Source organism: Capricornis sumatraensis, unplaced genomic scaffold (genome assembly GCF_032405125.1).
Source record: "Capricornis sumatraensis isolate serow.1 unplaced genomic scaffold, serow.2 scaffold52, whole genome shotgun sequence".
Lineage (NCBI taxonomy): Eukaryota > Metazoa > Chordata > Mammalia > Artiodactyla > Bovidae > Capricornis > Capricornis sumatraensis.
The window spans coordinates 23,830-41,593 of NW_027184661.1; the positions used below are offsets into that span (position 1 = coordinate 23,830).

Here is a 17,764-nt window from a genome sequence, read left to right on the forward strand (position 1 = left end):
GGAGAAGCCTTTCAACCTGTGTTCCTGAAATGCATCAATAACTTGTTGACTGTATTTCCTCCAATTTTCAGTTCTTAAAATTTTTCAACAGAAAGGTCATTTAGATTCATGATTATAAGCATATGAATAACATGGGTCACACACAGTTTGCTGTTTGTCAGATTTAGGAGCAAAAATTTTGTTTTCTCAAATAAACATTGGAAATCCTCACATCACCTTTGTGATCCAGGGTGAGAATAACATCAGTTAAGGATAAGATTGTCCTTAGAAATGCAAAAAACACCACAATAATAGAGGCTCAGAACATTAATACATTGTTAGGGAGATAGCTGAAATTCCTACAGTTTTTGGCTTGCTTTACTCTCTGGTTAGTCTCCCTCTTTGTAAATGTAAAAGACACATACTTGCCTCTGCTTATGCTTTATGGTTTTCAAGAATGTTTGAGAATATAAATTACAGCAAATGATTTATTCGGGCCTCTTGTTTTACACAACCATTGAGAATCTGCTCTTCAGAAGTCTTCATGCTTGTACTGGTGATGTTTAGTCAAAAGAAGTGCTAGCCTCTGTGCATTCATGATAGTTTCTCAGAGATGCTGTCATTCTATGGAAGAGGCTGAGATACTCTCTACTTCACGAAAACAAGAAAGAAGCAGGGTAAAGAGGGGTCGGAGAGAACATATTACTTTGGTTTCATTGCTTAGCTGAATTTTGGCTGATTTGGGAGGTTAGGTCTTTTCTTTTCCCACTTGGAACGCTTCATAGTTTCTGACATCTGATAGATTGAAAAAAAATCCAGCTGATGCAACATCTGAGGTCAAGATACTCATAGTAATAACTGCTGTTGCTCCTAATGTCTCAATAGAGACAGGCGCCATGACAGAAGCTTTCCATAAATACCTATATTCCAGCAATCTGACAAGAAAGGGCTTATCAAACTTCCTTCACAGTGGAGAGCCCAAGGCTCATAGAGTTTGGTTTTGTGCTTAAATACATAATGCTGGTAAATGACAGCAGGCGATAGACTCCTGCTCTGAACTACTTTGGCACACATAATGTTGTTCTCCCCCCCAACCTGAGACATACCCTTGTCTTTTTTTTTTTAACAAGTACTTTTAGCATTTGACATTTCTTTGTTTATTTTTATTTATTTATTAATTTAGCTGTGCTGGATCTTAGTTGCTGCACGTGTGGTCTAGTTCCCTGACCAGGGATCAAACCTGGGCCCCCTGCATCGGGAGCCTGGAGTCCTAGCCATTGGACCACCAGGAAAGTCCCCACCCTGTATCTTTTATTTCAGTGCTTTTCTCAGGACTCCATAATTTGTCCTAGGTGATAGAAAAGATTGCCCTTGTGCTCAAGCTACTGGATCAAAATATGTAGCCAGTGCAGTAAGAATGCCAGGTATCCTTAACCAAAGATATGTATCCCTTACTCACTACTCATAGATAAGTGAAAAAAACAATATTCAGGGACAGTATTAGTGTGTACACTGGCCATGTTAGATAACCTCTGAAGACCAAGGAGTCGCCATGTCATCCTTACAGTCTCTTCCCTGTAGAAAGTAAACCTATCAGAACAGAAATGACGTGAGAATCTTCACGTGGCTGAGCAGATAGATTGATCTACTTTTTTCTCCCTAAAGGACTGCCACCTGTCCAGGGACTCCTGCCTTGGACTATAGCTTCTCCATCTCCCATCACTCCTGGGACAGGGACCCATTCTCTGTAGCACTGCAGAGCAAACATAGCTGAAGAGTTTGTAGAGACGTGGAATTTCCCCAAAGGCCTTTAATCCAAGACACAGAAAGCAAGATGAGGACCCCATGTAGGAGGGTTGAGGAGAGCAAGACGCAAGAATATGGGGGATGGTGGTGACTGGGACAGGACTCCCTTCTGATCTCAGACACAGAGGAATTCAGAACTGTTAGGCTTAGCCTATTAGCATAGCCTCACTTATTCTTCAGGCTTCTCAGAGACCTAAGAAACTTGGTCTCGGCGCAGAGTTCTGAGGTTGGTAGGGAGAATCAGTCTCTCAGAAATGATGGTGATTAACCTGAATGAGGGTGATGGAAAGACCCATCCAGAACAGTAGGATCCTTAAGATGCGTCCTCATTGGCAAGCCCATGAAGTCCAGAACTATCTGGGCTGCTGTGCTTAACACTTTCAACTCAGGTCCTGGGAAGGTGGGGACATTGGGATTCTGTAGAGAATAGAGCCCCAGGAAGGGCGCAGAGTCAAAGTGAGGACCCAGGGTGTGGACACGAAGCCCCTGAATCCACAGCCGACAGGGCTGCACTTAGTCCCTCCTCTCCAGCTAGCCCTGGGAGGCATAGGTAAGTGCTGGCCAAGTCAAGGGCCTCCTGACTTCTGCCTGGAGGGTTTCAAGGAGATGACCTTGGTTTATAGGCTGGCTCTTCATCAGAGAGTGGAAATCCCAGGCATGACATTTGTACAGTCCTGTATGAAGAGTGTGGCAACCAACTACTCCATTACAGATAAATTCTCAGAAAGGCCTACAAATGTAATGGGCCCTGGGAGGGAACAGGCAGGGCTTTCAGACTAGGTTTATCCCTTATTTTCTGACGGCGAATGGCTTCAGGGCTTTAAAGTCCTTGGGCTAATGGAGGGAGCCTGTATCAGCTGAGGAAGGGTACCCAGTTCCTAACAGGAGTCAACTGATGATACAGACTGACAGCGAAGGATCCCTCCCAGAAAGAAGGGGGCTACAGAGGGCACTGTCCCTGTTGTCGGGCCTGAGACTGTGCCACTTAGGCCGGGTGACGTGGTGAGCCCTCCTCACTTCCTCCCAGAGGATCACATGGAGGTAAGGAACCTCATCCTGATCAAAGGGAGCAGCCGAAGCTCAGCAGAAGGATGATTTCCACATTGTGCCAGAAGTCAAGGTAAGGACTGTGAAGACTTGAAAAGATCACCCACCTCAAAACAGTGGGGGCAGAACATATTCCTTCCATTATTCTTAGCCTCAGAAGACCATGGCCTGTGGTGGCCCTATGAGGCAAACTCCTCTTCTTCCTCAGGGATCAGGGAATTACCGGCCTGGGTGCAGAAGCTTTAAGGCAAGTCAGGGAATGTTTCCAGCTGGGGAATGTTTCCAAGACGGTGAGGACAGCAAGAACGTGGGAACACAAATACCAGGATGGCCACACAGTATGTTCCCTACTCTCAGCCCAGAAGGCCTCAGGCCGATTTACCAGGTCAAGGGGCCCTTCAGCTCTGACCGAGGAGTAGCAGGAACGTTAGGGTTTTGGTCCGATGGTGGTGTTCCCATGTCAACAGAAGGGGGAGTCTTGGGCTTGGCTGAGAGTCAATTTGGAACCCTGATTTTGGACCCTGAGAGGAACCGTCTGTCATCCTCAGGGAGCTTGCCACAGCGTTCGTTCTTGTGAGACTATGGGTAGGGGTGGCTAGATAAGGCCGCCTTATTTCCTTCTCCAGGCTCACAGGGAGGTATGAGGAGATAGGCCTCAGGTCAAGAAGGAGGGGATTCCCCAGGCCCCACCAGAAGTCAAATTGTGAAGCCCGAGCAGAGACTGTGGGTCTACTCATCCCTGAATAGAGGGGACAAAGGAGAGTCATGCCCTACCCTTTGATGTCAGTTCTAGAAAGTCATGAGAAGGGAGGGTCATGGTGCCTGCCAGGCTCTGAGGCAGATGCTTTACAGTTACCACCACATGCCAGCAGTCCTTCCAGACAGGGCTTGTCAAACTCCCTTCACAGTTAAAGAACCCAAGGCACTCTCAGAGAGTTTACCGATATGACAAACTTTTCCATGGCTGTTTAAGTGACAGGGATGGTCACAGGCCCTTGATCTGAGTTAGTCTGAAGCTCACCCTCTCACTCCTGCAAGCCTGGTCTGACCTTGTGCCCTTACTTCCCTTTTTATTCTCATTACTGTGAAATGTATGAAGCATTAAGAAGAGGGACTCTCAGGTCAAACTATTATATTGTAATCCATAGCCAGAGCAATAATAATAGTAATGCCAAAATAAATATGACATATGAAGAGAGGAAAAAGGAGATAGTATTTGCTGGCAATAGGATCATCTGCCCACACATATGGGGGTTCAAACATCTTAAAAGCTCTGAAAGTTTTCAGTTTTAGATAAGCTTATAAGATCAGTAAGGGACTCAAAAACCTCATCTCACAGCCATTCCTTTGTATAAAAGAAATCTGTTAGATCTAAAATATAAAGGTTGTTGATTAGAACAGAGGTTGCCTGAGAAGTCTGGCTGAAGGAGAGAAGGGACAGGTTACCACGTTTTGTTTCTCTCACAGGTCTCTACCTGGGCCCCCTTACTTATGCCATGGATTTCCTATCTCTTATCACTCCTAGGACAGGGATTCCTTCTCTGCAAGGTCTGCAGGAGAGAAAGTACTCAGAGCCTTCCAGGGATGTGGCATTTCCCAAGAAGGCTTTAATCAAAGGGGCAAGGGCCTTTAGGAAGACACCCATGCAACTGGACTGAGGAAAGCAACAGCCCAGAATATGAGGTGTAAGAAGCCTTCAGGCAGAGCTCTCAAGCTGAGCATCTCTTTTCTCTGTTGTCTCAGGACAGTCGTCAGGGACTTGAGACCTTTGGTCTAAGGAGGGCAATCTCAGGTCAGAGTAGCAACTGTCAAACCTATATGTGAGGCCCCTTAAAAAGAAGTGAAAGAAATAGCCACCCAGAACCACTGGGGTTCTGTAGCGTCCACTTCGTGCTGTCAGCCCTGGGAGGTCCTGAATTCCATCATAGGATGAGGTAGAGAGAGGCCTCGAGAGCTGAGAGAGACAGAGCGCTACTGCCATGGGCCGGGCACGTTCCAGAACCAAGTCCGCCAGCTCCTCGCACATAGTGACATCCAGGGCAGATCCTTCATCTTGGGGTTGAAAAGAGAAGTAAGTATTCCAAGTAACTGAGTGCCAAGGTGGATCTGAAGGGAGCACATTTTATGTCTTTTTTTGTTCTTGCTTGGCCTCAGTAACTGGGAGATGTATCTTTTTCTGTTTAGGGCTTTCTTTCTGGCACTATTGGAATACGCTTCTTGTAACTGAAGGTTAATTTGACTTCCATTTTTGTGTTTATAAACAAAGTATATCCCATTTATTGCTGTAATTCAGTATAAGCACAAAGGTGTTTTTATTGAATCAGAAATCCTTGAATCTCCTTTGGTGGTTCAGAACAAGATGACATGACAAGAGAATTGGTAGATTCTTGCCAATGATAATGGACAGTGAGTGAAATTGTTCATATCAGGAAATGTAAAAAAAAAAAAAAATAAAGGTCTTGTCTGTGTGGCATCTGCAATAGAGGGGAACAGGAATTCCCAGCCCCTGTTTCCCCTCCGCAGCCCAGATTTTAACAGTATATAAGTAGCAAAATAACCTTTATAGAAGGTCCAGAATCCAATTAAGAAATTCAAGTACCACAGGTAAGCATGAAACTTAGATCAGCTGCACTTGTATTGGTAAGAACAACACACACACACAGACATGGATCATGAATAGCACTATGCATCTATGATGAACAGTTTCTATACTAAAGTGTTATCTCAAAAACTGTGATCACAATGATTCACAGCTATTTCTTACTCCGTTAGGTACGATACTGTAAACTTTGAATAACACAATAGGACTCATTGACATTCCCACCAACAGTGTACAGATCTTGTCCACATGCTCACCAGCATTTGTCACTTCTCTTCCTTTGGGATGATAGCCCTTCTGATAGGTGTGAGGAAATACCTCATTGTGGGTTTAATTTGCATTCATATGATGATTAACGATGTTGAACATCTTTTCATGTGCCTCTCGGCCGTTTATATGTCTTCTTTGGAAAAATGTGTATTTAAGTCTTCTGCCCATCTTTGTCTTGATTGTTGTTTTTAAACTGTTATGTAAACTGTTTATATATCTTGGATATTAACCCCTTATTGGTGATATCATTGGCAAATATTTTCTCCCATATAGCAGGTTGGCTTTTCTTTTTTTTTTTTTTTTTGATGGCTTCCTTTGCTGTGCAACAGCTTTTAACTTTAATTACAGCCCATTTATTTATTTTTGCTTTTATTTCCCTAGCTTTAGGAGACAGATCCAAAAAAATATTATTAAAATTTATGTCAAAGGGTGTTCTGCTCTTTTTATCTTCTAAGAGTTTTATGCTTTCCACTCTTACAGCTAGGTCTTTAATCCATTTTCCATTTACTTTTGTATATGGTGTTAGAGAATATGCTGATTTCATTCTTTGAGAACTACATGTCAAAGAATGAGATTAGAGTGTAAATACAATATGGTAATGTCAGAAAATTAAATGTGCTTTTACATTTGAGCCAGTAATTCAGTGTTTTCCGAAATTAACCCTGAAGAGACCTCCACAACCATAGGAAAATACGTAAATGTCCATGCACATGTTAATTGAGGCAACATGATATATCCACAGAGTGGAGTACTACGAAGCTATAAAAAGGAATTGAGTACAATTTTGTAAACTAATAAGGGATGCTTCTGTGATAGTTAGAGATATATAAAAGAATGTGGGAGTTTGGGGCTAATGTCAATGATACCAAGTCCAGTGCCTTCCCATTCTGGTATGAAAAGGCTTTGTGAGCTGAAAGAGAGAGCCAGAGCCAGAGCTGCAGCCAGGCTCCTACGGTGCCAGGGCCAGTGCACTTTCCAGAGCGTGTGCAAAGCTCCTCCCACCCCTAGTGAAGTCTGAGCAGATACTTCACATTGCATTTCAAGAAAGCAGGCAATCTTCCCACTAGTGGAGGGCCAAGGTGGGGCTCATGGAAATTCAGCATATAACGTATTTGTGTTCCTGTACAATTTGCACAAATTGGAGACTTTTCTTTCTTCTGATTTTAAATGTTGTTCCTTTTCATTAAAGATGTGTTTAGCTTCAGAGTCCAAGTATACTAATGGCACAGCTCCCACATATACTGCAGCTTATCAAGTTGAAAAATAAGAATTTTCATAGTACATAGCACAGAATGAAATCCATGAATCATTTCTTATCATTTGGAATAAGACAACATGATATTGGAATATGGATGTTTTTGTGAAAATGGGAATTTTTCCACAGTGAAGTCTGTGTGATTATCAGATACCGAAAAAAATCTTAAGAGGTATTCACTTCTTGGTTTATTTGTTTTAGTCTTTCTTTATAAAATTGAAGTTTATTTACCTGGATTGGCTTAGGTTATTTAAGAATGTGGGAGAAGTGAAATCCCAGTAATATTGCTTTCTTGCACATTTGCACGATAGTTGTTCAAATATGAACTTAGCATCTTCTCTTTGGAAGGCTTCTGGGTGGTTTTGAGGATGCTAAGAAAACTAAACTCAACCCCTTCTTATAGAATTCTAGAGTCTAAGAGCAGCCTTCATATAAAGTAGCTGGTGACCTGAGATCTAGGGGCCCAATAAAAATAAGGTGTAAGGAGGTGAGAGGATTGAGGGCTTCCTCATGAGGAGTCTAGTGTAAATACACTGAGGCAAGGTACTTGGAGACTTTAGGGCAATAAAAGTCTGGCGGTGGAAGGTAGTTTTAAGTTAGGCTACATGGCGAGCTCACCGGGGAGGCTGTGGAAACACTAAATAGAGGCCAGACCCTCAGATGGTGGGTCTCAAAGATGAGAGACTTAAGCCTGGAATGGAAAACTACCCTGAACAATTCCTTTTCAATTATCAACATCCCAAGCAGCTCGGTGCTAAAGAACCCGCCTGCCACTGCAGGAGACGTGGGTTCAATCCCTGGGTCAGGAAGATCCCCTGAAGGAGGAAATGGCTACCCAGTCCAGTATTTTTGCCTGGAGAGTCCCATGGACAGGGCAGTCTGTTCAGTGCATGGGGTAGAAAAGGGTCAGACACGACCGGGTGACTAAAGAGCAACATGAGTAGACGAGAGAGAAATCCCGCCTGGGGTGGGGGTGGAATGTGCCCTGAGCTCCTGTCCCAGTGCCCGTGAACACAGTGCACAACCGAGATGTTTCATGCACATCATCTCCAAGGAGCTTCTCTGAAAAAAGTAATAGTAGAATGAAACCGGAAACTCAGAAGCCAGTGGGCTGACACTCTTTGCTGTGAGTCGTGGAAACAGCTCATTTTATTGAAAGGGCATTCCATTCAGCGTTTTTGCCTATGTTGATAATTCCACCAAACTCTGTGAGGTGAGTATAGTTTAGGTGACGGTGAAATTGATGAAGATAGGGGCTTATTTTATTTAGTTACTTATTTATTTGGCTATGCTTGGTCTTGTCTTTGGCACGCAGGATCCTTGATCTTCCTTGCAGCCTGAGAGTTCTTTAGTTGCGGCATGGGGAATGTTTCAGTTGTGGCATATACGACCTTCAGCTGTGGCGTGTGAACTATTAGTTGCGGCAAAGCTGTGCCATTTGGGACCTAGTTCCCTGATCAGCGGTGGAACCCAGGCCTCCTGCATTGGGAGTGCAGAGTCTTAGCCCCTGGACCACTAAGGAAGTCTCTAGGAGTTGTTCAGATGAAAGAGCAGCCGGGAAGGAAGACAAAATTAGTCTTGGAATCAAATTTAGATTCTTGGAATTTCGTTCAGTTAAAATACTACCTCCACACTCAAAATATGATTTAGTAGTGGAAATGAAGGATTCTTTCTAAAGAGCATTTTGGACTGATTTGGTGTTCCATGTCCAAGAATGCCACAGATTCTCTGCCATCTCCTGGATTTAAGAACTTCATCAGGGTCGGTGGTATCCTCCAGGATGAAAAGAATCATAATCATAGGAAAAACAGATATTGTGTAAAGTCTCAGTGTGGTCCAGGCACTGTGCCAGGTGCTTTAGCACCATGCCACTAGCCCTACCAAAGCCACTTCACCTGAGGCTCCCCGAGTTGGGGATGGACCCAAGTCGACACAACTGATAAGAGCCAGAGCTGGGACTGGAGCGCTGGTCTGAATTTGTGCACAGCGTGCAGCCTTCCCCTTGTCCCGGCCTGAGGTGCTCATGAGTCAGTTAATTCACTGTCTTCTAGCACTCCAAAATGTATCTTGAGTGACAGAAAGAAGGACTCTGTGATGAAAACACTGGGATGGAACACCTAGCCAAGGCAATACAAACTCCAAAATAATAAAGAGGTGTGAATAAAGGAGAGCAGGAGACACTGCTCAGTAAGCATGTGATCATCTGCAGGTGCAAATTCAGACAGCCTCAAGTGATCGAGGGCTTACAAGATTACCTGGCTCTGACCTTCTATGTAGACAGTAAACATTTTCTTTGTTTTAATTAAAAATAGTTATTTCTACTTATTTTTTGACTGCTCTGGGTCTTAGTTGTGACACTTGGAATCTTTGTTGCCACATGCAGGCTCTTTAGTTATGAAATGTGAGATTTTAGTTGTGGCACGAGAACTCTTAGTTGTCGGATGTGAGAGTTTTAGTTGTGGCATGTGGGATCAAGTTGCCTGACTAGGGATCAAACCTAGGACCCTGCATTGGGAGCGCAAAACCACTGGACCAACAGGGAGGTGCCGAGAGTAAATATTTTAGAACTACCCTAAGTCTGGTGACTCAGATGGTAAAGAATGCGCCTGCAATACGGGAGACCTGGGTTCGATCTCTGGGTTGGGCAGAATCCCTGGTGGAGGGCATGAAACACACTTCAGTATTCTTGCCTGGAGAATCTGCATGGACAGAGGAGCCTGGTGGACTACAGTACATGGCGTCACAAACAGTGGGACATGACTGAGCAATTAAGCACACAACCTAAATGTGGCTGAAGAGCAGGAATATATCACCTAGATCTCTTTGTCATCATAACATCTGTGCTGAGTTCCTTAATTTCTACTGCATTTTCCTAATCTTACATCACGTTTGGGACTGAGACCCATTTTCTCCAAGATTTGCTAGAGGGTAACTGCTCACTGTTTGTAGGAATATGCATTCCCCAGGAAGCCTTTAATCAAGGGACAGAAGCTGATATGGGAACCTCCATGAAGGAGGACTGAGGAGACAATCACCCCTGAATAATGTGGTTCCCCAAAGCCTAAGAATAGGAATCTTAGATCAGTAGAAGGAGCAGTCCCAGGCTGTGGTAGATGTAGTGAGGATGTTAAGCAAGAGGAATCGGAAGGACTCAAGTTGCATCCCCACTGTCTAGTCTCAGAGGCCCTGATGGACTAGGATCACATGAGGATCATCCTGACTTCCAACTTGGAATTCTCAGGAGACTAGGACCTTGATGGAAGAGAAAAAGCTTCATAAAGCAGAGAGTGGAGTTACAGGGTTCATCATGTGTCATCGTGAGGACCTGAGAGTGGACACTATACACTATACACACTATACACACACTACACACACACTATACACTATACACACACTATACACACACTATACACACACTATACACTATACACTACACACACTATACACACACGATACACTACACACACTATACACACACTATACACTATACACACATTATACACACACTATAGACACACTATAGACACACTATACACTATACACACTATAGACACACTATAAACTATACACACTATACACACTATACACTATACACACTATACACACACTATACACTATACACACTATACACACAAAATACTCTATACACACTATACACACACTATACACTATACACACTATACACACACTATACACTATACACACTATACACACACTATACACACACTATACACTATACACACTATAGACACACTATACACTATACACAGTATAGACACACTATACACTATACACACTATACACACACTATACACTATAGACACTCTACACACTATACACACTATACACACTATACACACACTATACACACACTATAGACACACTATACACTATACACACTATACACTATACACACACTATACACTATACACATACTATACACTATACACACTATACACACACTATACACACTATACACACACTATACACACACTATAGACACACTATACACTATGCACACTATACACTATACACACTATAGACACACTATACACTATACACACTATGCACACTATACAAACACTATCCTCTATACACACTATACACACTGTACACTATACACACTATACACAATATACACACACTATACTCTATACACACTATACACACACTATACACTATACACACTATACACACACTATACACTATACACACTATACACACACTATACACACATTATAGACACACTATACACTATACACACTATACACACTATACACTATACACACTATACACACACTATACACTATACACACTATACACACTATACACACACTATACTCTATACACACTATATACACACTATACATTATACACACACTATACACTATACACACTATACACACACTATACACACATTATAGACACACTATACACTATACACACTATACACACTATACACACACTATACTCTATACACACTATACACACACTATACACTATACACACTATACACACACTATACACTATACAAACTATACACACACTATACACACATTATAGGCACACTATACACTATACACACTATACACACTATACACTATACACACTATACACACACTATACACTATACACACTATACACACTATACACACACTATACTCTATACACACTATACACACACTATACATTATACACACACTATACACTATACACACTATACACACACTATACACAAAAGGAGGCCCTGGAAAATCACTGATGCTGTGGACCCCAGGAAGCCCTGGGCACAGATGTCAGGTTGATTTCAGTCTAGACAGTCTTAGCGAAGTGAGACCTCTGTCTAATACAATCAGCCGCAGTTTCGCAGAGGGAGGGACCTGAGTCCAAGGAGGACCTCACATGTGATGCTGAGTGTTAACGGGGACGCCTGCAGAGGGAGCCAATCCGAATTCTGTAAATTCTTAGCTCTGTGAAGCCCCCAAAGCTACTTCTGAGTGATCCCCTCCTTCAACCTGTGTGATATTAGGGAGGGCGGAGTCTCCTCTAGCCAGATCAGACCCGAGATCTGCAGATGGGGGTGTGTTGACCCTAACAGGACTTAAGGTGAGGACCATCAGTTCTAGTGGGAGGATCTCTCCCCCAACGAAGGAGGCTCACAGAGTGGCAACCCACCTGACAAGCAGAGATGCTTAGAGCAGAGCTGACCTCCCACCACTGGGGACTTGGGAAGGCGAGGGCTTTGTCTGGGAGCTGGAAGACTTCGGTTCATACAAGGAGGCATCCTGGGCTCTGATACACTGCACAAGGCGGACGCGAGGACGGATGAATATTGAGCTACCAGGGTTCCCGTAGCACGCTGCCCCTGCCGTCATCCCTGGGAGACCCCACGTAGGACCCTACGCAGCTCCCCTCCACTTCCGCTTTGAAAGCGAACGGATCGGCCGGTAGCTGGGGCGACCGTTTGGCGGAGACTTAGTGTCCAGGACTCGTCCGGAACCAAGGTGAGGACCTGAATGGAGCTGAAGGGACTTTCCCAACCCTCCCAGCAATAAAAGTGACCCATCCACATCCCACCCCTGTGATATGGCTCTTATGAGTCCCTCAGCGCTATCGGCTGAATGTGCGCTAGAGTTTCTCAGGCTAAGGCGTTAGTCTGTGGGGGGTAGGCCCGGATTGTACCCCCAGAGAAGCTCTAGGTCCTAGAGGAGGGCCCTGAGGGCTGATGAGCAGACTTTGACACTGCAAGGGGGCCAGTCTGAGCGGCCTCCCTATACTGGGCTCTAGGAGGCCCCGGGTAGAGCTGGCCAACTGTGGTGCCCCCTGGTGTCCACTGGAGCTGGTTTTGGGGAAGTGAGAGCCTTGTTCTAATGGAATAGACCCAGGTCAACAAAGGGACGTAGTCCTCAACAATATTAATGGCTGTGATGCTAGTAAGGATGGGGGCTCCTCCCATAAGAAATGGAGCCACATAAAGCGCCAGTCCTATTTTCAGGACTGGGAGAATCAGGCGTTTTGACATGACACTTCCCGGGACATCTCAGGGAAGTGAGAGACCAGGTCAGTGAGGGCAGCCACAGGTTGGCAAGGGAGGGTTTGCGGTTTCCTGGTGGATGGTGAGAACGTTGGGGGGCTGTGGATGTTCCACACCACGTCATTCGGACCACATCTCCCTGTCTTCGTCCCTGGGAGACCTCAAGGATACATGTTGAATCCCATTGTGGGCTAATGTGGAAGTCAGGGTCTTGGTCTGAATGGAGTGGTCAGCAGAGGGAGAAATCTTCCACCCTGTCATGAGTCAAATGTAGGCCTTGGTTGCTTCTGTGTTCTGGCCATGGTAAAGACTGCTGCAGTGAACATGAGTACAGGTGTCTGTTTCCATTACCGTTTCCTCAGGATATATGCCCAGTAGTGGCATTGTTTGCTCATGTGATAGTTTTATTCCTAGTTTTTTTATGCAGAGTGAATTAAGTCTGAAAGAGGAAAGCCAATATCATATATTAATGCATATATATGGAATCCAGAAAGATGGTACTGATGAACCTATTTGCAGGGCAGCCTGGAGATTCAGACCTAGAGAACACACTCGTGGACACAGTAGGGGAAGGAGAGCGAGGGGCAGATTGAGAGATTAACATTGAAAAGGTACATATAACCATATGGAAAATAGATAACCAGTGGGAATTAGTTTTATGACCAGGGATCTTAAAGCCAGTGTTCTTTGATAACTTAAGAGGGGTGTGACGTGGGAGGGAGTTTCAAGATGGAGGAGACATAAGATAAACCTACAGCTGATTCATACAGATGTGTGGCAGAAACTGGTACAATATTATAAATTAATATTGTAATATTGTAAAAAATAAATTTATTTCCAAAAAGACATATAGGAGAAAACAGAAACAAAAGAATATTTTAGACCTTGAATTGGGATCTTTTGAGGGTCCACAGGGACATCAACCTGCCTGCACCAGATTTTGTTCTCAAGAGACCGTGTTTGGTAAGATAAGGTCATCTTCACTTCCTGCTTTTGGGACACCGAGTGACTGGCTTTTACTATCAAGCAGTCGTCACTTCAGGAGAAAGTTGAGCTTCTCTACCAGGAGCTCAATAAGGAACCGGAGTGAGTAATCAGTGCACCCATGCCAGCCCTCGGATTTCAGCCCAGGAAATCTCAGGGAAGGGCTGTGAGGCTCAGCACCTTCTTTACTGTATTATACAAAGTCTGCGGGAGGGGAAATGTCTAGTCTGAAGGTGCAGACAGCAGCCCGCAAATGGATAATGGTGCCCAATGTTTTAAGGAGCCGAGGTAAGGACCTTGCATGATGATCCCAGTGAACTCAGGGTAGAAAAGACCCTAATGAGCTCTCAGCACTGGTTGTCTATCTCCTGGCAGGGAGGTGGACTGAGGCATTCCTTCACTTATCTCTGGATCATGGGGAGGCCTAAAGTGTCGGCATCAGTGTAGCAGAGGGAAGGGTGCCAAGGCTCCGCCAGGACTTGACGTGATAACAGTGAAGTAGAACTTAGAAAACCCCACTGCTGGCACCTGCTGGCACCTGAGTGAATGCAAAGCAGGGCTGAGAGGTCGCAGAGGAAAAGTACGGCCTCTATTCTTCCTCTGTGGGATTGTGTGGGGAAAGGCTAAGCAGGACAACAGGAGCCTTGTGGGTTCCTAGGGCAGAGTCCTCAAGGACACCTGCAGAGGCGGCCTTTGATTAAGCCAATGCAGAATCTCCCTGTTTTAAGGTGCTCATGTCAGCTCATTCTCCATCCTCTAGGTTCCCCAACTTCCTGTCTATTGGCCCAGATTCGTGCCTGCGGTCCCTGACCATAGCCATCATGCCTTGTGGGCAGAAGAGTAAGCACCGTGCTCGTGAGAAACATCGCCAGGCCCGAGCTGAGACCCAGGGTCTTCATGATCAGGCTACCACATCTGGGGGAGAAGAGACCACCTCCTCCTCCCCTCCTGATTCAGAGAGCGGTCCCTCAAGCTCGTCTGCTGCTGGCACCTCCAAGGGGCCTCAGGGAGCCCAAGGCACCACCAGTGCTGCTGCAGGTGCTATACGCAAAAGATCTGGTGTCGGGCGCGCAGCACGCTCGAGATCTGGTGTCGGGCGCGCAGCACGCTCGAGATCTGGTGTAGGTGCTGAGGGCCAAGTTCAGGAAGGGGAAAATTCCTCCCAGGCCTCAGCTGCTGCTGAGAGCTCTCATACAGATCTTCTGACCTGGAAGGCAGAGATGTTGGTGCAGTACATGCTGTGTAAGTATAAGATGAGGGCGCTCATTAAGAGGTCTGAAATGCTGAAGGCAGTCACTAGAAGGTACAGGGAGCAATTCCCTGAGATCCTTAGCAGGGCCTCTGAGCACATGGAGCTGGTGTTTGGCCTGGTGCTGAAGGAAGTCAGGCCCAACAGTCACTGCTATACCCTGGTGAGCAACCTAGATCTCAGCGACAGTGAGTCTATGAGAGGTGACTGGGGGCTGCCGAAGAATGGTCTTCTGATGCCTCTGCTGGGTGTCATCTACCTGAATGGCAACCACGCCCCTGAGGAGAAGATCTGGAAGTTCCTGAATATGCTGGGCATCTATGATGGGAGAAGTCACTTCATCTTTGGAGAGCCCAGGAAACTCATCACAGAAGATCTGGTGCGGGAAGGGTATCTGGAGTACTGCCAGGTGCCCGGCAGTGATCCCCCTCGCTATGAGTTCCTGTGGGGTCCTAAATTGCTCACAGAAACCAGCAAGATGAAAGTCCTGCAGTTTTTGGCCAAGGTCAAGGATTCGGGTCATACTGCCTTCCTGCCACAGTATGAGGAGGCTTGGAGAGAGGAGGTAGAGAGCACCGGAGACAGAGGGGCAGCCAGGTCTGGCCCTTCTGCCTCACTCAGGCCTGGCACTGCTGCCTCAGCCGCTGCTGGCCCTTCTGCTTCAGCCAGGCCTGGCACTGCACCCTCAGCCGGTGCTGGCCCTTCTGCTTCAGCCCGGCCTGGCACTGCTGCCTCAGCCAGCGCTAGCCCTTCTGCTTCGACCAAGCCTGGCATTGCTGCCTCAGCCGCTGCTGGCCCTTCTGCTTCGACCAAGCCTGGCATTGCTGCCTCAGCCGCTGCTGGCCCTTCTGCTTCATCCTGGCCTGGCACTGCACCCTCAGCCGCTGCTGGCCCTTCTGCTTCGGCCAGGCTTGGCACTGCACCCTCAGCCGCTGCCGGCCCTTCTGCTTCAGCCTGGCCTGGCACTGCACCCTCAGCTGCTGCTGGGCCTTCAGCTTTGACCACTGCGCGCCTCAGGGCCGCATCCAGCCGCTCATCTCGCCCCTAGTGTGGTCTGAAGCTCATTGTTCACTTTGTGCATGGAGAAGCCTTTCAATCTGTGTTCCTGAAATGCATCAATAACTTGTTGACTGTATTTCCTCCAATTTTCAGTTCTTAAAATTTTTCAACAGAAAGGTCATTTAGATTCATGATTATAAGCATGTGAATAACATGGGTCACACACAGTTTGCTGTTTGTCAGATTTAGGAGCAAAAATTTTGTTTTCTCAAATAAATATTGGAAATCCTCACATCACCTTTGTGATCCAGGGTGAGAATAACATCACTTTAGGATAAGAGTGTCCTTAGAAATGCAAAAAACACCACACTAATTGAGGCTCAGAGCATTAATACATTGTTAGGGAGATAGCTGAAATTCCTACAGTTTTTGGCTTGCTTTACTCTCTGGTTAGTCTCCCTCTTTGTAAATGTAAAAGACACATACTTGCCTCTGCTTATGCTTTATGGTTTTCAAGAATGTTTGAGAATATAAATTACAGCAAATGATTTATTCGGGCCTCTTGTTTACACAACCATTGAGAATCTGCTCTTCAGAAGTCTTCATGCTTGTACTGGTGATGTTTAGTCAAAAGAAGTCTTAGCCTCTGTGCATTCATGATAGTTTCTCAGAGATGCTGTCATTCTATGGAAGAGGCTGAGATACTCTCTACTTCACGAAGAACAAGAAAGAAGCAGGGTAAAGAGGGGTCGGAGAGAACATATTACTTTGGTTTCATTGCTTAGCTGAATTTTGGCTGATTTGGGAGGTTGGGTCTTTTCTTTTCCCCGTTGGAACGCTTCATAGTTTCTGACATCTGATAGATTGAAAAAAAATCCAGCTGATGCAACATCTGAGGTCAAGATACTCATAGTAATAACTGCTGTTGCTCCTAATGTCTCAATAGAGACAGGCGCCATGACAGAAGCTTTCCATAAATACCTATATTCCAGCAATCTGACAAGAAAGGGCTTATCAAACTTCCTTCACAGTGGAGAGCCCAAGGCTCATAGAGTTTGGTTTTGTGCTTAAATACATAATGCTGGTAAATGACAGCAGGCGATAGACTCCTGCTCTGAACTACTTTGGCACACATAATGTTGTTCTCCCCCCCAACCTGAGACATACCCTTGTCTTTTTTTTTTTTAACAAGTACTTTTAGCATTTGACATTTCTTTGTTTATTTTTATTTATTTATTAATTTAGCTGTGCTGGATCTTAGTTGCTGCACGTGTGGTCTAGTTCCCTGACCAGGGATCAAACCTGGGCCCCCTGCATCGGGAGCCTGGAGTCCTAGCCATTGGACCACCAGGAAAGTCCCCACCCTGTATCTTTTATTTCAGTGCTTTTCTCAGGACTCCATAATTTGTCCTAGGTGATAGAAAAGATTGCCCTTGTGCTCAAGCTACTGGATCAAAATATGTAGCCAGTGCAGTAAGAATGCCAGGTATCCTTAACCAAAGATATGTATCCCTTACTCACTACTCATAGATAAGTGAAAAA

General features: G+C 45.2%; 1 protein-coding gene across 1 annotated transcript; it reads left to right on the top strand.

Annotated features, from left to right (window-relative positions):
* The first annotated feature begins 14,795 nt into the window (after nucleotides 1-14,795).
* On the top strand, nucleotides 14,796-16,271 carry LOC138072483 (melanoma-associated antigen B2-like). Its single transcript, XM_068963525.1, has 2 exons — nucleotides 14,796-16,030; nucleotides 16,223-16,271. The coding sequence occupies exons 1-2, from the start codon at nucleotides 14,796-14,798 to the stop codon at nucleotides 16,269-16,271; spliced, it is 1,284 nt and encodes a 427-aa protein (XP_068819626.1).
* Nucleotides 16,272-17,764: the final 1,493 nt, after the last annotated feature.